The sequence below is a fragment of the Haliaeetus albicilla genome, chromosome W (genome assembly GCF_947461875.1).
Source record: "Haliaeetus albicilla chromosome W, bHalAlb1.1, whole genome shotgun sequence".
In the NCBI taxonomy this organism is placed as follows: domain Eukaryota; kingdom Metazoa; phylum Chordata; class Aves; order Accipitriformes; family Accipitridae; genus Haliaeetus; species Haliaeetus albicilla.
In genome coordinates, this window is record NC_091515.1 from 45,049,939 (window position 1) to 45,073,492 (window position 23,554).

General features: G+C 42.2%; 1 protein-coding gene across 1 annotated transcript in view; it reads right to left on the reverse strand.

The window, feature by feature from the left end:
- Positions 1–5,291: 5,291 nt before the first annotated feature.
- The window catches only part of LOC138683422 (importin-11-like), a 109,744-nt gene continuing 91,481 nt past the window's right edge, over positions 5,292–23,554 (reverse strand). Inside the window, 4 exon segments of the mRNA XM_069775139.1 lie at positions 5,292–6,320; positions 11,863–11,943; positions 12,589–12,668; positions 21,427–21,503. Of these exon segments, the coding sequence (XP_069631240.1) occupies positions 6,063–6,320; positions 11,863–11,943; positions 12,589–12,668; positions 21,427–21,503 (496 nt within the window). The 3' untranslated portion in view covers positions 5,292–6,062.

Below are 23,554 nucleotides of genomic sequence, written 5' to 3' on the forward strand. Positions count from 1 at the left end.
ACAATACTAGCATGATTGGATGCTTTAGAAGCAGTGGTAATTTGGCTTGGAGTGTATTGGGTTTGCGTGGCAAGGTTTTGGTAGTGGGGGGTTACAGGGGTGGCTTCTGTGGGGGCTGCTGGAGGTTTTCCCCTGTGTCTGACAGAGCCAATGCTGGCTGGCTCTAAGATGGACCTGCCGCCAGCCAAAGCCGAGCCAATCAGTGATAGTGGTAGCACCTCTGTGTACAGAAAAAAAAAAAAAGAAAAAAAAAAACAAAAAAAGAAAAAAAAAAGGAAAAAAAAAACCAGCAGCAGAGGGGGAAGAGAAAAGGGGTTGCAGAACACACAGAAATGGCAGCTGAAGAGAAGAGTGAGAACATGTAAGAGAAACAACCCTGCGGACACCAAGGTCAGTGAAGAAGGAGGGGGAGGAGATGCTCCAGGCGCCGGAGCAGAGATTCCCCTGCAGCCCATGGGGAAGACCATGGTGAGGCAGGTTGTCCCCCTGCAGTCCATGGAGGACCATGGTGGAGCAGATATCCACCTGCAGCCCATGGAGGACCCCATGCCGGAGCAGGTGGGTGCCCGAAGGAGCCTGTGACCCCGTGGGAAGCCCGTGCTGGAGCAGGCTCCTGGCAGGACCTGCGGATCTGTGGAGAGAGGAGCCCACGCTGGAGCAGGTTTTCTGGCAGGACTTGTGACCCTGTGGGAGACCCACGCTGGAGCAGTGTGCTCCTGAAGGACTCCATGACCTGGAAGGGACCCATGCTGGAGCAGTTTGTGAAGAACTGCAGCCCATGGGAAGGACCCACATTGGAGCAGGGGAAGAGTGTGATAAGTCCTGTCCCTGAGGAGGATGAATCAGCAGAAATTACGTGTGATGAACTGACCATAAACCCCATTCCCCATCCCCCTGCGCCGCTGGGGGGGGTAGATAGAGAATCCAGGAGTGAAGTTGTGCCTTGGAAGAAGGGAGGGGTGGAGAGAAGGTGTTCTGAGATTTGGTTTTATTTCTCATTACCCTACTCTGGTTGATTGGTAATAAATTGAGTTAATTTTCCCCAAGCTGAGTCTGTTTTGCCCATGACGGTAATTGGTTGAGTGATCTCTCCTGTCCTTATCTTGACCCACGAGCCTTTTGTTATATTTTCTCTCCCCTGTCCAGCTGAGGAGGGGGGAGTGATAGAACAGCTTTGGTGGTCACCTGGTGTCCAGCCAGGGTTAACCCACCTCAGTGGATCAGGACTGGCAACATGAGGGTGAGCTATTTATGGCTCAGTGGGCCCATGATACTTCAGGCCATCAGGGAAGAGATGCAACATATAGATGGGCTCAAGATCGTGGGGTGGACTTGACCATGGACACTATCGCACAGGTTATCCATGAATGTGAAACCTGTGCTGCAATTAAGCAAGCCAAGCAGTTAAAGCCCCTGTGGTATGGAGGGCAATGGCTGAAATATAAATATGGGGAAGCCTGGCAGATTGACTATATCGCACTCCCACAAACTCACCAAGGCAACTGCCATGTGCTTACAATGGTGGAAGCAACCACCGGATGGCTGGAAACATATTCTGTGCCCCATGCCACTGCCTGGAACACCATCCTGGGCCTTGAAAAGCAGGTCTTGTGGCACCCCAAAAGAATTGAGTGAGACAATGGGACTCATTTCCGAAACAACCTCATAGACACCTGGGCCAAAGAGCATGGCATTGAGCGGGTATATCACATCCCTTATCATGCACCAGCCTCTGGGAAAATCAAACGATACAATGGACTGTTAAAGGCTACATTGAGAGCAATGCGGGGTGGAAACTTCAAACATTGGGATACACATTTAGCAAAAGCCACCTGGTTAGTCAACACCAGAGGATCTGCCAATCGGGGTAGCCCTGCCCAATCAGAATTTTTACATACTGTAGAAGGGGATAAAGTCCCTGTAGTGCACATAAAAAATATGTTAGGGAAGACAGTCTGGGTGTCCTGGTTTCAGCTGGGATAGAGTTAACTGTCTTCCTAGTAGCTGGTACAGTGCTATGTTTTTGAGTTAGGTATGCGAAGAATGTTGATAACACTGATGTTTTCAGTTGTTGCTCAGTAGTGTTTAGTCTAAAGTCAAGGATTTTTCAGCTTCTCATGCCCAGCCAGAAAGAACACTGGAGGGGCACAAGAAGTTGGCACAGGACACAGCCAGGGCACCTGACCCAAAGTGGCCAAAGGGGTATTCCATTCCATGTGACGTCATGTCTAGTATATAAACTGGGGGGAGTGGGGGTGGGGGGAATCGCCCCTCAGGGAATAACTGGGCATCGATTGGCAGGTGGTGAGCAACTGCATTGTGCATCACTTGTATATTCCAATCCTTTATTTATTGCTATTGTAATTTTATTAGTGTTATCATTATCATTATTAGTTTCTTCTTTTCTGTTCTATTAAACTGTTCTTATCTCAACCCACGAGTTTTACTTTTTTCTTCCCTATTTTCTCCCCCATCCCACTGGGTGTGGGGGAAGTGAGTGAGCAGCTGTGTGGTGCTTAGTTGCTGGCTGGGGTTAAACCAGGAGAACACCTTTCTCCTCCTCTGTCATGGTTGGGGAGATCATGGTTCTATGCCCTTCTTACCCTACAGGCATGTAAATTCTCAAGGCAGGGGCAAGTGTCTAAACATAAGTGTTTAGTGTTGTTTTGGGTGTTGTGGGGGTATTCAGCCTGGCCTTCAGCTCATGCTGGGGAAAGGTGCTTTTTTTCTTTTAACTCTGGAGCGATAACTACCAGCCCTTTGCAGTTGTCTTAAATACCCTAGTGTTTCAAATGGCAGGAGGTGGCTGTGTTTAAGCAGAGAAATCCTACCCCTACCTTTCTCACCAGTCAGGGAAATTGCTTTTGTGCTGAACTGGGTGCAGACATTTTTCACCCTTTATGGGGAGTCATTCAACTGCTTAGGAGAGTGAAGAAATACTTGTAAGGATAGACAGAGAAAACAAGAGGGAAGTGTACCATCTTTACAAGCTGCCCTTTGCTCAAGGGTTTGTGTGTAGATTTTGCATTGAATAGTGATGGGAGAAAAATGTGTAAATGTGTTAAGAATAGAAGTGGGGGGGGGGGAGTGAGTGAGTGGTTGGGTGGTGCTCAGTTGCTGGCTGAGGTTAAACCACGACAGCAATAAACAATATATTGTACTGTTAAAAAATTACTTTCAAAGTTGATTATGGTTCAAAATTACTGTTTACAATTTTAGTAACATTAATAAGTGCTTAGTATTTCTGAAGTTGTTACTTATTTCTCTGAGCAAAGCTACAATACATTTGCCAAAAACTAATTTGCATGTGTCTCAGAATTAACTGGCTACACTAAGCTCATTAGTTTATTATCTTCTGTTATTATTTTTAATTTTAAAAGAAGCTACAGATTTTTTTTTATTAAACCCAGCATCTATCAATATAACAGTAAGTATTTTGTAGTATTATGTATTTGAAAAAGAAAATGCCAGCATTTACCTGAAAACGTTTACCCAGACTAATACCTTTTTGAATAGGGGCAATGAATTTATTACAGTCTTATATCAGAAGACATTTTAATAATGCACTCTCCAGTTTTGTGTCTTTTCTTCAACTGCAAATTGTTCAAACAAACTATCTTTTTTGTGTTCTTTGTAGCAAAAATAAACCAAGTAATATTACTTAGCAATGTAATCTTGGAAATATCTTCGTTAATAATAATCTGAAAGTCTTCAACTGAAAAAAGCAAAGGTTTTGATCAAAGAAGTCAAGAGCATGGAAAATTCCACTCACTGATTCCGCTGATAAAAGTATTTTTTTCTCCTGCTAGTACTGCAAGGTTCAACACAGTTAAAGCATATTGGATTTGACTCCTTTTTATCCGACATGGAAAGTTGTTGAAGGCGAATAGAGAGAAAAGGGAGAATTTAAGACATCTAAGCAAGGAAAAACTTAAAGCCTCTACTGTCTCACATAAAGCATTCTTACATCCTTCATCTCTTCACATTAGTTATGTCAATTAGAAAAAGAAGAAAAAGAAGGTCAAGTGTCCTGGTTTCAGCTGGGATAGAGTTAACTGTCTTCCTAGTAGCTGGTACAGTGCTGTGTTTTGAGTTCAGTATGTGAAGAATGTTGATAACACTGATGTTTTCAGTTGTTGCTCAGTAGTGTTTAGACTACAGTCAAGGATTTTTCAGCTTCTCATGCCCAGCCAGGGCACAAGAAGTTGGCACAGGACACAACCAGGGCACCTGACCCAAAGTGGCCAACGGTGTATTCCATACCATGTGATGTCCCATCTAGTTTAGGAACTGGGAAGTGGGGGGGCAGGGAATCGCCGCTCGGGGACTAGCTGGGTGTCGGTCGGCGGGTGGTGAGCAATTGCCCTGCGCATCATTTGTACATTCCAATCCTCTTATTACTACTGCTGTGATTTTATTAGTGTTATCATTATCATTATTAGTTTCTTCTTTTCTGTTCTATTAAACCATTCTTATCTCAACCCACGAGTTTTACTTCTTTTTCCCGATTTTCTCCCCCATCCCACTGGATGGGGGGGCAGTGAGTGAGCGGCTGCATGGTGCTTAGTTGCTGGCTGGGGTTAAACCACGACATCAAGTTGTTGCCGAAAAACTCGGAATAAAGAACTTATCAACACCAATTTAGTGTAGATAAGCAGACACTTCTTTATTGACGGCCGGGTGCGCGGGTGAGTCCTCTCACGAACCACGCACACCTGAACACCAAAACAATACACCTTATATCAAAACTTATTCATGCATATTCATTAGGTTTCCAGGAAAGGTTATACATATTCATTAGGTTTCCGGGAAATCATTAGCATATGTAAATGTCCTTTACGCAGGTGCAGTGAAGGTCTCTGGTGGTCTTCAGGAGTCCTCTGGTGGTCTTTCATAGTCTTCCTCACTCGTCCGCTTTTTGACCTCTCAGGTGTTTCCAAGCAGCAAACTGGTGTCCATAACGGTTTCCTCAGTTTCTAAAACAAACACTACAAGACTACTAATCTTTGTCAAAGCTTCTGTGGTTAGATGATTTTAAACAATACTTGAATTTTTATGGTTACACATTATACATTTTCTAAGTTCCTATGGCTACATTTCAAACTTAACACTCCCATACCTATGCTTCATAATTTCTACTTTTTAATCGAACCAAACTCCTTTATAATTAGATTTTAATTTCTTTTATCAAAATATTTGCAACAAAGTCAATCTTGTCCTTTGTGCTGGTTTTGGCTAGGATAGAGTTAATTTTCTTCATAGTAACTAGTATGGGGCTATGTTTTGGATTTGTGCTGGAAACAGTGTTGATAACACAGGGATGTTTTAGTTATTGCTAAATAGTGCTTACACAGAGTCAAGGCCTTTTCTGCTTCTCACACTGCCCTGCCAGTGAGTAGGCTGGGGGTGCACAGGAAGTTGGGAGGGGACACAGTTGGGACAGCTGACCCCAACTGACCAAAGGGATATCCCATACCATATGATGTCATGCTCAGCAATAAAACTAGGAGGGAGGTTGGCAGGGAGGCTGCTGCTTGGGGACTGGCTGGGCATCGGTCGGTTGGTGGTGAGTAACTGTTTTCATTTGCATCACTTGTCTGTCCTGGGTTTTATTTCTCTCTCGCTGTTATTTTCCTTTTCATTGCATCATCATCATCATCATCATCATTATTATTATTATCATATTTCAATTATTAAACTGGTTTTATCTCAACCCACGAGTTTTCTCACTTTTACCCTTCCAATTCTCTTCCCCCATCCCGCTGTGGGGGGAGTGAGTTGAGCGGCTATGTGGTGCTTAGTTGCTGGCTGGGGTTAAACCATGACATCCTTCCCTTTCAGTTTGTTTCTCTCTGGTACAGGTACACTTAAAAAGGAGTAGTATAAGTGTCTTAAAGCACAACAAACAACCCCAACACCTACAAAGGATCTAAGTGTATAGTCATAGCAACTTTTCAGTGTTAACAGTGAAGGAATGGCAGAATAAAATTTGTGTTATTTTATTAAAATAAACACTAGATGACAGAATAAGTGATGAATATGTTGCTGTAACTCTTGTGCTACTATGTACAGACTTTTAAAATAGCTGCCAAAGACCTATCAGATGCTCTTAAAACTAGAGAAAGCGAGAGCAATGTCAATATGAGAAAACTGGACCAGATAACAGAAGGTACTTTCCTGTTCAAAACGAAAAGTAGAGAGTAGTTTAAAAGAGTAACTCTTACCTCCCCATCTATAATCCCCCTGAATACTGATGGCAGAAGGGGTTGAAACATTTGAGGACCCAAAACAGGATTTACTTTTAGGACATTTTCCACAACCTTAAGAACAAAAGCAAATTAGACAATTAGTAAAGTACATTTAAAAATCTTAACTGTAGCTTTAAAACTACATATACTAGTCTATATATAAAGTCCTGGTAGGATGTTTACCATTAAATACCAGCAAAACCCAGGATTCCTGAAAGTATATTCTAGTGAAGTATTCTGCAAACCTGATCTGCATAACAGACCTGATGAAAACTGACATGCCAAGTGAAACCCGCCAAGCACCTCCGCATCAGCCTCCTCCTGGCCCTGGCAAATCTGGCCAGCCCCGGCTCCAGGAAAAGCAGCTTGATGAGGTGGGGTTGACAGGGAGGAGTGCCAGCAGTTTAAAGCTTATTTCCATAGCTTTGTCCTGTTACTTTTTTGAAGAACCATTGATTAGGACCTACCATCTCTTTGCAGATGATCAAGTAAGATGTGCTATTCTCAGTACACACGCACACACACCCGTGCCCAGTTTTTACATTCTTCTCTGCTCTTTTTTTCTTCCCCCATGAGCTGTTCCCTGAAGTAATTTTTTTTTTTTCTGTGTTCTTCAGGCTTTCTTCTCCCCAGCTGTTTGGGCTCTCTCCTTGTACCAAGATGGAGAGGGGAAGAGGCTGTGAGAATAATGGGCTGATACCTATACACTCCTATGGGGAGTAAGGACAGAGACCACACATCTATGCACAGATGTGTATAAAAAAGAAAGAATGGGGCAAGCATATAAAGGTACCTCCTTTAAATGCTCTTCTCAGTCTCCACCTACTTTCGTCTCAGGGGGACTTCCTCAAGGAACTGTTCTTCTGTGCTCTTGTCCGGTCTCCGGTGAACCCATGTGTATGTAAAAATCCTGCTGCTTGAAGGAAGAGCTTTGGGGTTTTTGTTGCTTTGGGTTTTTTTTCTTTTTCTTCTTTCTTTTTTTCTCCCTCAGGGGGAGGAGGTAGAGAAAATTGGGAGTGGAGTTGAGCTGGGAAGGAGGGAGGGGTGGGGGGAAGGTGTTCTGAGATTTGGTTTTACTTCTCAGTATCCTTGTTTTGATTTGATTTGTAGTAAATTAAATTGATGTTGTTTTTTCCCCAAGTTGAGCCTGTCTTTTGCCTGTGACCATAAGCGGTGAGTGATCCCTCCCTGTCCTTGTCTCGACCCGCGAGTGTTTCTTTATATTTTCTCTTCCTCATCCCACCGGGGCCGGGGGGGAGGAGTGAGCGAGCAGCTTCGTGGTGCTTTGTTGCCGGCTGGGCTTAAACCACGACACTTGCCTTGAGAGAGGTGTTAAGCAGTTGACCCCTTTCACTGCCTCTCAATTTTGTAGACCTTTAACATACTGTTATATGGGGGGGGAACCATAACTTTTCCCCCACTCATATCTTTTGGGAACTGAAAGTTTTGGCTAACTCACTTGTTCCTTGTACAGAATCTTTTCAAACCTTTGATGGTCTCTCTCAGATAATTAGAAAGTCAAGTCACATCAAGCCTCAGCAATCTTTAAATAAATAGTTTTATCAATCCAAATTAATGTTTTTCAACCTTATCCATTTATTTACTGTTCTAATGTCTATTTTCAATCCAGCCAAAGCTGCTTGTAAGAAAATATTTCAGAGAATGCTCCCAGGTGTTTCTTTTCCCAATATTTATCTTAGGGTTTTTTTGTTTAACATGTCAGCATAGTGATGCCTGACAAAACATTTTCTTTTTTATAAAAATACTTACATGGATTATATCTATCTCAGTTATGCCTCTGCAGGTAGGCATATTAGGAGGGTGTTCAAAGTATACTGGACAAACCTTGTGGATAATGCAAGGTCACACTGGGAGCCAAGTGGATAAACGATACTATATTAGCAGCATCATTCCATTTTAGGGATCACATTACAAGCTGCTGCATCAAACAGTTGCCCAACTATAGACTCTAAATAACAGTATTGATAGAGATGAATTGACATTTTAAACTACAGAACTAGAGTCCTTAAGCTCCTCACAGCAAGAACTACAAATGGAGAGAACTATCAACTTCTGTTGCTTTGCTTTCCTTTCCTGGGATTCTGCAAGCAGTTGTGCAACCCAAAGAGATAGGTGGGCTCTAACTTTTGCCTCCGTTACATTTATAATTAACTGAAATCAAGTCCAAGATTTCTGTAAGCAACACAGAGTTCCAAGTACAGCCACTGGAAACATAAAAAGTAATACACTACAGTTACTCCTCAACTATCTTTCAGTGCATAGTCCAATTTTATTTCCTCCTGAAATTCTTCAAAAGGCACATTTAAAGTATCATGTTTAATATTTTAAAAGCTTATGAATTACATAACATATGTTTCATAATACCATTTGAAGTTTGTGTGAAAATAGTTTTTAAAATACTTTGAAAAGCCTCTAGCAACTCTATTTAAGCAGTTGTTGCCATTACAACAGCAATTCATGACAAAAGCAAAGATTGGTTGAACACTGTCATGGTACAAATGCAAGTATACTACACAAAGGAATATGATAAAGAGAGCACATACATTCAACATTCAATAAAGACTGGAAAAGCTTGGCTCTAGACCTATTAAGTTCTAATGGTCATACAGAAATGCAGCAAAAAAACCAAAAAGTGAATCTTGATCCTTTAGTGCTTATTTAATCATAAAATCACCTAAACAGTTTTTATAATAATACACATGTATGCAGACTCATTACTTAACCCTTATCTTGACAGTTATTCAAGTGTGCAGTTACAAAAATTGAACCATATGATTATTTTTATTGTATTGAATACTAAAAAGGAAAATTACTATATCAAAAAATTAGTAGATATAATAATGTTGTTTGTATGAGCAAAAAGATCAGTACTGGCTGATAGGGTAGAGACAAAACTCACAATTTGGATGGCTAGATACAGCAATTAGATTACCTAACTTTTCACATTTTTATTAGAAACCTGCAAAATGAACCTAGATTATTCATACACAAGTATAATTTTGGCTTTTTTAGGGTTAAATAATTTCTTAATGTTGCATTTTCATCCAAATAATGAAAAATATTTTTTCTGAATTCTGAACCAAGCTGAAAATTCAATTAGGACAGCTTCCATAATTAGATTAATTTGGCCTTTTTATTTTGTAACTAGAAGTGTGAGTATCTTTTATGTTATACTTTGGTAATCTCCATTCCAAAATTCAATTAGAAATTAACAACTCTAACTTCCATGAGTCCACTGATAGCCAAAGATTAAATCAAGTTACTTTGATCCAAACACAATCCTTGCTTTGCAACTTAATGCTCTCAAGATTTTCTATGAATAGCATCATCTTTGCAATGCAGTGACTGGTCATCTGGCTGTTTAAGTGTGCTGTTGCCAAGCTGTAGAACAAACTATTTTCATGAGGGTCCAAGCCCTCACTAACCTCCTTTCTCTAGTAATCTAGAAAATAATCAAATGGGAAAGAACTCTTAATCTAAATCCATTTATACAAACTCAGACTCAAACTAGCTTAGAAGTCATTTATCTAATGACACCACCTTGGAATCACATGAAGTAAAGAAAGGATTGCAGAGAGGGTACAGGAACAGTGCATTACGTAATTATCTTTTAGGGTGCTCTATTTGGGGCTATACTAACCTTCTCTTGGGAAAATTAGTATTTTTTAAAAAATATATTTATGTGCACATGTATATACGCACTCTTTATACACACGTGCACACACTTTAAATGTGTAGTTGTCCTGATTTTGGCTGGAATAAAGTTAATTTTCTTCTTAGTAGCTGGTATAGTGCTGTGTTTTGGATTTAGGATGAGAATAATGTTGATAATACGCTTATGTTTTAGTTGTTGCTAAGAAGTGTTTATACTAAGGCAAGGACTTTTCGGCTTTTCATACTGCCCTGCCAGCAGAGTGCACAAGAAACTGTGATAGGTTGACCCTGGCTGGACGCCAGGTGACCACCAAAGCCGTTCTATCATTCCCCCCTCCTCAGCTGGACAGGGGAGAGAAAAATATAACAAAGGGCTCGTGGGTCAAGATAAGGACAGGAGAGATCATTCACCAATTACCGTCATGGGAAAAACAGACTCAGCTTGGGGAAAATTAAATCAGTTTATTACAAATCAACCAGAGTAGGGTAATGAGAAATAAAACCAAATCTCAAAACACCTTCCCTCCACCCCTCCCTTCTTCCCGGGCACAACTTCACTCCCGGATTTCTCCACCAAGCCCCCCCAGCGGCACAGCAGGATGGGGATGGGGTTTACGGTCATTTCATCACATGTTATTTTCTGCCGCTTCATCCTCCTCAAGGTGAGGGCTCATCACACTCTTCCCCTGCTCCAGCGTGGGGTCCCACCCACGGGAGACAGTCCTCCATGAACTTCTCCAATGGGGGTCCTTCCCATGGGCTGCAGTTCTTAACAAACTGCTCCAGCATGGGTCCTTACCACGGCGTGCAGTCCTTCAGGAGCACACTGCTCCAGCGTGGGTCCCCCACGGGGTCACAAGTCCTGCCAGAAAACCTGCTCCAACGTGGGCTCCTCTCTCCACAGATCCGCAGGTCCTGCCAGGAGCCTGCTCCAGCACGGGCTTCCCACGGGGTCACAGCCTCCTTCGGGAACCCACCTGCTCCGGGCGTGGGGTCCTCCACGGGCTGCAGGTGGATATCTGCTCCACCGTGGATCTCCATGGACTGCAGGGGGACAGCCTGCCTCACCATGGTCTTCCCCATGGGCTGCAGGGGAATCTCTGCTCCGACACCTGGAGCATCTCCTCCCCCTCCTTCTTCACTGACCTTGGTGTCTGCAGGGTTGTTTCTCTTGCATGTTCTCACTCCTCTCTCCGGGGGCTGTTTCTCTCTGTCCCAACTTTTTCCTTCTTAAAAATGTTATCACAGAGGCGTTACCACTGTCACTGATTGGCTCGGCCTTGGCCAGCGGCGGGTCCGTCTTAGAGCCGGCTGGTATGGGCTCTCTCTCGAACACAGGGGAAGCTTCCAGCAGCTTCTTACAGAAGCCACCCCTGTAACCCCCCCGCTACCAAAACCTTGCCACACAAAACCAATACACACAGAAAGAACAGCTGACCCAAACGAACATTCCATACTATATGATGCCATGCCTAGTATATAAACTGGGGGGAGTTGGCTGGGGAACTCCGTGGCTTGGGGATTGGCTGGGCATCGGTCAGCAGGTGGTGAGCAACTGTATTGTGCATCACTTGTTTCGTAAATTCTATTATTATTATTATTTTCCCTTCCTTTTCTGTCCTATTAAACTGTCTTTATCTCAACCCATGAGTTCAACTTTTTTTTTCCCCTGATTCTCTCCTCCATCCCACTGGGTGGGGGGGAGTGAGTGAACAAGCAGCTGAGTGCTGCTTAATTGCTGGCTGGGGTTAAACCACAACAGTAGTTTAAAACACCACTGACTCCAATGAAAATGTGTGCTAAATAACCTGGTTTTTTCCTACATGTTCTACATTCATCATACTTGAAAATATTACTCTAAGCTGACAAAACACTACCAAGAATACAGATGTCCAGAGATGAATATCAGGGTATTAACATTATTTTAATTAGACTCTACCTTTAAAACTTGAACTTGACCTTCAGTAGTTATGTCCTTTAAGAGTTCACAAAATGACTGACATAAGTCAGCAGCATACATCTGAAATTAAATGAAAAAGAAGATATTATGCAAACGTGTTTTATATCTATGTATATATTTAAAAACTCAACACATTAGGGTTTACATATGTCCAAAGATCCAGCTTCTCTTCAAAGATCATATTTGCTGCAAGGCTCATCTTTCCTGAACCAATTAAAATCTAATCAAAGTGTTGTTTGTTTTGGGGTTTCTCTGGGGGTGGGGGATGGGGTTTTTTTGTTTGGTTTTATTAAGTTGCAGTTTTTTTAAACAACCAATGAGTTTTCTAATTAAGAAGGTTTAAGAACAAGGCATAATATCTCTAGTTCATTTCCTGCTAGAACTTATGATCATAATTTTAACATGGCAAGATAATTAACAGAATAAGTATTACTACCCTGCATAGGACTTTTTCAGGTACCAAAGTACTAAATTAAAACACTAATTCTAAATAATAGTCTTTCTCAAATACGATTTGATTGAGTGTCCACCATGTGCCATAAAGAGTTAACATCAGAACAACATGCTCGTATACACATAAATGAGTAAAATGTCTGTGTGTATGATGTTTCTCAACATGAGGAAAAAAACCAAAACAAACAAAAAAACAGTTTGCCAGCAGAAAACTAAGGTGCTAATATGAAGCTTTATATAATGGTAACATACCTGTAAAAATTCAGATGATGATAAGAAAATATAAGTATTGATGATCTTAAAGCAATTTTTTAAGTTTTCTGAACTCAGCTCTGGAGGAAAAAAAAAATCACAATTCAGAACATCATCATCACATTGAAATACAACTAAAATGATTTACTTCTAAAAGTCTTTTTCCTCACACAGCATTTAAGTGCCAGATGCCTGCAAAGAAAAAAGTTATCTTCGATTCAGTACCATTCAGGTTCTGTCTCCCTGCTAGAGACAATAACAAAAGCGGGATGATAACAGATCTCATGTTATCAAATGGAAGCACAAGAAATCCTATGACCTCATGTCAGGACACAGGCTGGACAGACCAGGGAGGGGACGTGGTGAATTCGGAATTCCCTCGGGCTAAATTAAGGTGAAGCAACACCAAACAATCAAGTAAACATTTTATTCATGGCAGAAGCAAACTGAACTTGGAAGGCGTTAACAATAGGTGGCAGGGTTTCTCTCAACAGGAATTGGCATGAAACTACCTCAGTAAACCGTGTAACCCGTGGTAACCATATACATCAGTTCAGAGAAGAAAATAAGGAGACCCCTGCTGTTGGGTCAGGAGGTTCAGAGCAGACCCCCTTGCTTTCTAGACTCCTCCTCAGAGAGAAGCCCAGGGGCGGCTGGATCCACTCTTAGTCCCAGACTTGGTCAACGGTTTTAAGTCTTAAAGGGATGAGGTGTAGGGGTTATGAAAAAAGGGAAAGAGAGTGAGACAGAGAGAGGAAGAGGAAAAGAAAAGAGAAAGATTTCACCGGTCCTGGGTCCAGCATTGGTCCAGTCAGCCTAGGGGTCCAGTTCCAGTGCGTGCACGCAAGTGGGGCTTTAGGCTGTGTCCTTTTATCATCTCCTTGCCCCTCCTTCGGGCAGGCACTCAAACTCATTAGGCTAATTAGGTGTCATGCATGGTTTGTGCTTTCAGAACCTTCGGGAAATGGGTCAGTGGGCTTGGGGGTCCTTTGGGGAGTAACTTCCCCTTCCCTGCAGACATGACCATTGTTTGATCATTGGCCATATGTGGTGAGCTGCCCCACTCAGCATATCAGAACAGCTTATTCAAACACAGCTGCACACCCTCACACCCTCTGACATGCCCTCCCTGTCCTCTTGCTGATGTCCTGTGCTCATCCTTCTTTTCACCTGTGGTTCCTTGCCATGCAGGGTTCATTGTTATGCAGAGTTCGTTTTTATGCAGAACTTGCTCCACCACAATGTTTGAGACATTAACTCTTTCAGTCTCTCTCAGTTGTTGCCAAGTAATGTTTAGACTAAGTCAAGGATTTTTCAGCTTCTCATGCCCAGCCAGCAAGAAGGCTGGAGGGGCACAAGAAGTTGGGAGGAGACACAGCCAGGGCACCTGACCCAAAGTGGCCAACAGGGTATTCCATACCATGTGATGTCATGCCTAGTATATAAACTGAGGGGAGTGGGGCTGGGAGGGATCGCTGCTCAGGAACTAACTGGGCATCAGTCAGCAGGTGGTGAGCAATTGCATTGTGCATCACTTGTTTTGTATATTCCAATCCTTTTAGTATTATTATTGTCATTTTATTATTATTATCATTATTTGTTTCTTCCTTTCTGTTCTATTAAACTGTTCTTATCTCAACCCACGAGTTTTACTTTTTTTTTTTTCCAATTCTTTCCCCCATCCCACTGGGTGGGGGGAGAGTGAGCAGCTGCACGGTGCTTAGTTGCTGGCTGGGGTTAAACCACGACACAAATTGTTTTTTGGGGGGGACCAGAGGAATTATTCCAGTTCCTGTAATCTGCTTTTTGCTATTACCTTTACAAGCTCAGCACAGGCACGTTAAACCTGATGCTTCTTGAAACAGGTATGTCTTGACCATATTCCCAATCTGAAATTATATCAGATTCAGCTGTCATTTTAAGCAGTCTCACTGCAGAAATGCATTCGTCCTCACAAGAATTAATGTATTCCTCCATTCTGCATTATTCAGTCTGCTGCACTGAGAGATGGATTAAAGAACCTCTGCAACCCCTCTACAGGGCAATTATATTTCAACAGAATTTAAACATTAGCAGTGCTGATATGGAAATTAAATATGACAATTATGCTGTGAACAAATATTGTACATCAGTGATAGCACCACAATCTTTGAAGGAAGGTCAATTTTGCAAGTGAAATCAAGTCTTCATATCAAATGCAACATTCTTCTCCTGGTATCTTTAAGATTTAAGGATAGCACTGATTATTTTTTAATAAGAAAATTAATTGATTTGTACAACAACTCTGACATCCAGTTCCAACAAAACATTTTTTTACACATCAAGCATTGGAATTGCTTGCCAACAGATAAGTGTGTTTTTAAAAACAATCTCCTAAAAGATGCAGGAGAAGCAATGGCAAGCAATTACTTCTCTAGGCTGCAAATTTAAGTTAGGAATGAAAGTCAAAGAACACTGAAGGTATTCTTGTCAATAAGACAGACAATCAGCTCCAGCAGAGAAAGCATGAGAGGAGGCAGTGTAGAGGTCTTCAAATTCAGGTTTCTAAGGTATTACTGGTAGACTAGGAAGCAATGATCGACAAGCAAGTGCTTATGCAGTACATAGTCTTGGTAAGCATCTTAAGAGCACTTAAAAATTGTGCAACAGATGATATATTCATTTGACATCATCTAAACATGCATTCATCCACAGGAAACAAAACACAGCAACACCTTTCTATTAAGTGATATACATAGCACACTTCAAAAACTACCAGACATAATTTGCGCACAATACACCTAATTCAGTTTTATACCACTTTGCTGAAGAAAACGTACTGTTACAATGCAGAAATCTTAAATCAAGTTTTTTTACTTTGATGGTTAAGCTTAACTCCCAAATCCAATGGGAAACACTAGATGCTCAAAGAGCTCTTAAGGGTCCTGAATTGGAACCAGCAATCTATCGCTGCACACCTGAATTTTCTGAAAAAAATATTGTGTACAGTCACAATCAAGTCCCACAGGACCTTGCCCACAAAGGCAATTAATGCAAAACAAAATCCACAATGCAATGAATAACCAACAACCTCAATAATACACAATCCAGCCTATTATTTGTACCTCCTTCAACATAACCAAGCCATCTAATTTTATATAAATGGTTATCAATATTATTTTCCACAGTCCCTCTGGGTCTGAGTTATCAAAACTGCACTGTATCTATTTACATACACTGTTCAATTCCCACAGTAGTTTGTCCCCTATTATTGTATAGGAATACCTCTAATAAGTAACGTTTATGCAAGACTTAAAAATGCTGTAATCTGACCGTGACGAAGATAAAATATCTTCTCTCCCTCTCCAGTCTGATGACTTCTTGCCACATCTGTTTCCTCCTCTTCAGCAGGACAGAGTCTGCTATATACCTCTAATGTCCAAAAATCTCATGTATGAACTTCTTCTCTCCCTTCCTTCTGGCTCTTCTAGTTCAACTGTGTTGACCTCTAATAGGGCACTTTTTCTGAAGGATTTAATTGCTGATGGAGCAGTTAAACACACCAGAAAAATAGTTACATTACCTGTATATTGGAGTAATTCCATTCAGTAAGAATAAATTCAGAAACTAAAGGTCAGGAAGTTCATATTCCTTATACTGCATTTTCAACAAAATCGTTTTCTGTAGCGCCTTGAAGCTAGTTCTCCACCCTGCTCCAAAAGACATAAGCAAGGCAATCATCTACTCAGAACTTCTCTTCACCATATCTGCCCTTTGGCTTCTGCTTTGATAGCTTAAGACTGAATTGAGAACCGGTCTTGGGTAGACTTTTTGTTTTGCCTTATCTCAGACAGCTAAAGCACACAAGACATCAGGATTTTGAAAGTTTACATTTGAGGATCTCAAAATTTGAATTAACTTCTGCACTTGTCCAACCAAAACCAGCAGACTTCCCAGTTAAAATACCTTGTCCTGACAGTTACATCACTGTGGTGAGAAGAATAGGAAGTATTTGTTCTTAAATGATGGAAGTTTCAGGTGAATACTGCCACTTTTATACTGGAGAAACTGTACTACAGAACTAAGACTGAACGGTTAATTAACTAACAGTTGATCATAATTGATCAATACATTTTTTTCTGCAAGGGGCTGCAGCTTAAACTGTGCTGTTGCACTGGATTTAAGTATCCCTTTTACAAATATACTGAATCAATAAAGTAGCTGCTGGAGGGGTACTGGATGGAAGTATTGTACTGCTTTTATAACCACCAATTTTTAAAAACATTTAGCACTAATCTAAAATTCAAGCTCTATTTCAACATCACACTGCCATGGCTATTATGTGTGGAGGCTGTCCAGCTAGATTCTCCTGATGTAAACAGAAGGGAATTGCAGGCAAAGAGCGTACCAGAATGTTTTCCACTTTCTGACAAAATGCACACCCATTTGGCCCATGGCAATCAAAATTTTTGCCTAACATGACACTCGGAAAACAAAAGGCTCTCAGAAAAATGCTCAGAAAGTAAAGTAGTACCAGAAGTCTATATGAGGAAATTGATCTATGATTACACATTGCAAGGGCTGCTGTGTTTTTGCCACTTGACCCCATCCCCTGATTAAAAAAAAAAAAGATTTGAAAGAACTGTGTTTGAAGCCTCACCCTAAGGAAAACCTACCTAGCTTAACTGTACTACTTGCTGTATCAGCATCATAGAACAGCTGTCATTTTTCAGAAAAAGGAACATTCCCTTGAGGATATTTTTTTTTTCCCCAAAGGAGAGCATCACTAGCCTCCAGGATTCATTCATAAAATAAGGAAATAGTTACAAGTGTAGAAGATTTCTGAATACCTCCACCTTTTGTTAGAAGAATATGCCAAGGTTTCCATTCATACTCATCACTACACTGGAAAGTATCACATGAGGACCAGGTAGGACAGGGTGGGGAGAAAATAACAGTAGCAAATATAAGCAAACCACAAATACAGATTATTTCCAAATTTAACACAAGCAGAACAACAGTGTGATACAACTATGAAAATCAAGACCATTTGTATAGTGCAAACTTCCTGTAGCAGATTCTGTCTACTACTAACACAGAACAAGGAGGAGGAAGGGTAGGTTTGTAGATATGAATGAAGATTGTCGTGGTTTAACCCCAGCCAGCAACTAAGCACCACGCAGCCGCTCACTCACTCCCCCCCCATCCAGTGGGATGGGGGAGAAAATCAGGAAAAGAAGTAAAACTCGTGGGTTGAGATAAGAACGATTTAATAGAACAGAAAAGAAGAGACTAATAATGATAATGATAACACTAATAAAATGACAACAGTAGTAATAAAAGGATTGAAATGTACAAACGATGCGCAGGGCAATTGCTCACCACCCGCCGACCGACACCCAGCCAGTCCCCAAGCGGCGAATCCCTGCCCCCCACTTCCCAGTTCCTAAACTAGATGGGACGTCACATGGTATGGAATACACTGTTGGCCAGTTTGGGTCAGGTGCCCTGGCTGGGCATGAGAAGCTGAAAAATCCTTGACTGTAGTCTAAACACTACTGAGCAACAACTGAAAACATCAGTGTTATCAACATTCTTCACATACTGAACTCAAAACATAGCACTGTACCAGCTACTAGGAAGACAGTTAACTACATCCCAGCTGAAACCAGGACAAGATAAATGGTATGTCAGCTACAGAACCCAAGAGATAGCTCTGGAGTTAAATACTAAAACCACTACAAAACACTACTTCCCTGAGTGCAGTTTTTGTCATTAGAGATCTAGTATTGTGTGGATTGTCTGGCTCATAGTTCACAAATGAGTTTCACCATGTCTAGTGCACACAGGCAACTCGTGGGGGGGGGGTTACAAAAGTGACCCAGCCTTGGGTTGCCTTGAGGCCCTGTCTCTGCAGAGACGACTCACTCACAGGGAGCTGTGTAGACAGCTTAGCCCTGGGTTGTCTGATAAACCCTAAAACCCTAAAGTAAACAGGGCAGTGGCTGCACCATTCAAAGAACCAAAACCTGAACTGAGCCTTGAAATCCCTTACAAATAGTGTGCCCTGAGTCTCAATCCAACCACTATTCAGTTGCCTGAGGAAGCAAGGTGAAAAAAAAAAACCCAAACCCAAAACCTGGAGGGTTTCAGCTTCAGTGTCAAAGGACAACCTTGTGTATTCAAACAATCACAGACCAACAAAGGAAAGATAAGGGAAAACTCCAGTCCTATATCATAATGCACTCAGACGTAGTCATACACACCATTCCACAAGTCGGGATAAAACCCCTAAGATTCAGGTTGGAAAGGGGGGGAGTCATTTCTCCAACTATACAGCTGGCTTGTGAAGGGAACACACACACACCCCCCCACACACCCACCCACCCCCTTGATCGGGACGCCAGTTGAGGTAACTGCCCTGGGATTGAGAGCCCTTACCTGGAGGGGTAAGTGAATATTGTTTATGCTTTAAGTTTGTAAATGCGTTTGTGGTTGTCTGTGAATCGCTTGTGGTTGTAATAATGTACTACTCTTGCCTTAAAAAATTGCAATAGTGCATTCCTCCATTGTATCTGTAAAACCTGCAATAGTGGCGTGTTAAGTCTGTAAGTGAAGTTCAAATAAATCGTTTGCTTGAACCTTGCAGTTAAGTCTGTGAGTGAAGTTCAAGTTGTTTGCTTGAACCTTGCAGTTAAGTCTGTGAGTGAAGTTCGTCGTTTGCTTGAACCTTGCAGTTAAGTCCTTTTCCATCACAAGTATACACAGAGAAATAACAGGAGGCATTATCTTGCACCTACCCACTGTGATGCAACTTTCTATTGACCTTCAGTCAGAATAAAATAAGTGCTGAAAACAGCAATCTATTAAAAAGCCAACTTCCGTAATTTTATAAACACATTCCTCTAAAAAAAGAATCCATTTGCTATATTAGCACCACAACCTAAAAAAGCACAGCTAAAAATTTCATTAAACAAAAACATATTAATAATAAAATTAAATATTAATTAATATAATAAAATTAAACTGCAAAATTTTTATACTCCCTTTAGTTACAAAGCAAAAAAACCCCAAAAATCAATATTTCCTAAGCGGTGAATCTTAATCCTCATTAATAAGTTTATATTTTGTTAAAAACTCGGGCAAAACTCCTGCTTTTAATTTCAGTGGTGCTTGCCCAATACACTTAAAGACATATTTAGGCAGTTTGAAAACCTCCTACATACTTATGTATTGGTTTTATGTGGCAAGGTTTTCGTAGCGGGGGGGTTACAGGGGTGGCTTCTGTAAGAAGCTGCTGGAAGCTTCCCCTGTGTTCGAGAGAGAGCGAGCCCATACGAGCCGGCTCTAAGACGGACCCGCCGCCGACCAAGGCCGAGCCAATCAGTGATAGTGGTAACGCCTCTGTGATAACATTTTTAAGAAGGAAAAAAGTTGCTGGGACAGTGAGAATACAGCCACCAGAGAGAGGAGTGAGAACATGCAAGAGAAACAAGCCTGCGGACACCAAGGTCAGTGAAGAAGGAGGGGGAGGAGATGCTCCAGGCGCCGGAGCGAAGATTCCCCTGCAGCCCATGGTGAAGACCCTGGTGAGGCAGGCTGTCCCCCTGCAGCCCATGGAGGTCCACGGTGGAGCAGATATCCACCTGCAGCCCGTGGAGGACCCCACGCCCGGAGCAGGTGGGTTCCCGAAGGAGGCTGTGACCCCGTGGGAACCCTGCGCTGGAGCAGGCTCCTGGCAGGACCTGCGGATCTGTGGAGAGAGGAGCCCACGCTGGAGCAGGTTTTCTGGCAGGACTTGTGACCCCGTGGGGGGCCCACGCTGGAGCACTGTGCTCCTGAAGGACTGCACACCGTGGAAAGGACCCATGCTGGAGCAGTTTGTTAAGAACTGCAGCCCGTGGGAATGGCCCACGTTGGAGAAGTTTGTGGAGGACTGTCTCCCGTGGGTGGGACCCCACACTGGAGCAGGGGAAGAGTGTGATGAGTCCTCCCCCTGAGGAGGATGAAGCGGCAGAAAATAACATGTGATGACCGTAAACCCCATCCCTGTCCCCCTTGTGCCGCTGGGGGGGCTTGGTGGAGAAATCCGGGAGTGAAGTTGTGCCCGGAAAGAAGGGAGGGGTGGAGGGAAGGTGTTCTGAGATTTCGTTTTATTTCTCATTTACCTTACTCTGGCTGATTTGTAATAAATTGAGCTAATTTTCCCTAAGCTGAGTCTGTTTTGCCCGTGACGGTAATTAGTGAATGATCTCTCCTGTCCTTATGTCGACCCGCAAGCTTTTTTGTTATATTTTTCTCTCCCCTGTCCAGCTGAGGATGGGGGAGTGATAGAACGGCTTTGGTGGGCACCTGGCGTCCAGCCAGGGTCAACCCATCACAACTTATTCACTGAATAATGGAAAAGCTAATAATGGAAACTTCAATTCTTCAGACTAGAAATCATCATTCTGGTTTTAAGTAGAACAGGCAAGTATTCTATATAATCAATATGAGTAAAACTCAGCACATTTGGTGTTAAATTTCAGGAACTTCTTAAAAAAAAACTCTGAAATGATAAACTGAAAATTGTCTTATCTTTTGGGTACAAAGCAGTTATCAATTTATTAAAAAACAGAACGAGGGTAAGTAGATAATAAATATTAAAGAAGATGGGAAAGTCAAACAATAAAGACCTGTTCTTCATTTCTGAATAGTTACAATTTTGCCAGCCCCTTAGTTCTTGTAGCTACAGCAGCATTACTTAATGCATGAATAACACAGGCAGTAGGGAAAAAAAAAGACCAAAAAAACCCAAAACACCAAAAATACCAAAACACCAACAAGAAACCCCAGAAATTTTATTAGTAAAAGACTCACCAAGAAGGGCAGACATGTTCTGAAATATTCTCAGAAGCTCAGGTGTAAGACACGGACTATTTTCCAACGTCACTAACCTAAGAATAGATTAAGAGAAATATTTTAGATGACCTATGAATAACATTGAGCAATCATTCTGATAGATGTAAAACATTGTAACTTATGGTAAACACCTATATGATCCTTAAATAATGTGAAACATGCTTCAAGGAATTGTTATAAGTGCAGTATTAGTCTTTAAAACACACCCATCAATATAGGCATGGGTCTTGTTAAGGTAGGAAAAGAAAGAAAAATATGCTACTGTCTTTAAAAAAAGACAACATAACTTCAAAAATGCAGCAGTGAGAATGCTTAAGTACCCAACTTGGGGATCCCAGGCAGAATTCAGAGAAGGTGGGTAGAGAGGAATATTCATAGTGCAAGGACAACGTGTGTAGCGCTCTACACCTCTAAGGAGCAGCTGTGGTGGCAACCAGCTCAAACCTTTACGTGTTTGGTTTTGTTTTTTTTTTTTCTTTCCCTGAAATGATGCACTGATTACCATACGTAAAAGAATGACTATATGCTTGGCATTGTTTGCATCAATTTAAAATTCCTGAGGTTTGAAAACAATAACTATAAAAGAAATTCATACTTAAAGCCACAGCAACACATTCCAGTTTCTTCCCAGATCTCAGGTGTAGGACTACTGTATTTAAATAAAATTCTGGTTATGTAAAGTATCTTAGCTGGCCTCCTGCTCTTGGTTCAGGAAGCAGAGTCCCAGCCATGTCTGCCAGGCCCATCCAGATTTCTCTGATGCTCTAGGACATCTTAAAATATCATATATACATTCTTCAGCACAGGCATCAGAATAACCACCTCATGATCAGTATTATTAAGAAGACATAAAAGTTCTGAACTGATAGATTAAAAAGACCCATCTTAAATTTTAGGAAGATCCTGCACTTCAAAGTTGCTCCCCCACCACCACAGAATCATAGAATGGTTTGCGTTGGAAGGGACCTTAAAGATCTATCTAGTTCCAACCCCCTTGCCATGGGCAGGGATACCTTCCACTAGACCAGGTTGCTCAAAGCCTCATCCAACCTGGCCTTGAACACTTCCAGGGATGGGGCATCGGGGCATCCACAGCTTCTCTGGGCAACCTGTTCCAGTGCCTCACCACCCTCACAGTGAAGAATTTCTTCCTTACATCTAATCTAAATCTACCCTCTTTCAGTTTAAAATCATTACCCCTCATTCTATCACTCCATGCCCTTGTAAAAAGTCCCTCTCCGGCTTTCCTGTAGGCCCCCTTTAGATACTGGAAGGCTGCTATAAGATCTCCCTGGAGCCTTCTCTTCTCCAGGTTGAACAACCCAAACTCTCTCAGCCTGTCCTCATAGGGGAGGTGCTCCAGCCCCCTGATCATCTTCGTGGCCCTCCTCTGGACCCACTCGAGCAGGTCCATGTCTTTCTTATGCTGGGGGCCCCAGAGCTGGACGCAGTACTCCAGGTGGGGTCTCACGAGAGCAGAGTAGAGGGGGAGAATCACCTCCCTTGACCTGCTAGCCACACTTCTTTTGATGCAGCCCAAGATGCGATTGGCTTTCTCGGTTGCGAGCACACATTGCTGTCTCAATAATATTCAGTTTTTCATCCACCAGTACCCTCAAGTCCTTCTCCACAGGGCTGCTCTCAATCCACTCATTGCCCAGCCTGTATCCATGTTTGGGATTGCCCTGACCCATGCGCAGTACCTTGCACTTGGCCTTGTTGAACTTCATGAGGTTCACACAGGCCCACCTCTCTAGCCTGTCAAGGTCCCTCTGGATGGCATTCCTTCCCTCTAGAGTATCAACCACACCACTCAGCTTGGTGTCATCCGCAAACTTGCTGAGGGTGCACTCAATCCCACTGTCCATGTCGCCAACAAAGATGCTAAATAATACTGGTCCCAATACGGACCCCTGAGGAACACCACTCGTCACTGGTCTCTACTTGGACATCAAGCCATTGACTGCAACTCTTTGAGTGTGACCATCCAGCCAATTCCTTATCCACCGAGTGGTCCATCCATCAAATCCATGCGTCTCCATTTTAGAGACAAGGATGTCGTGCGGGACAGTGTCAAACGCTTTGC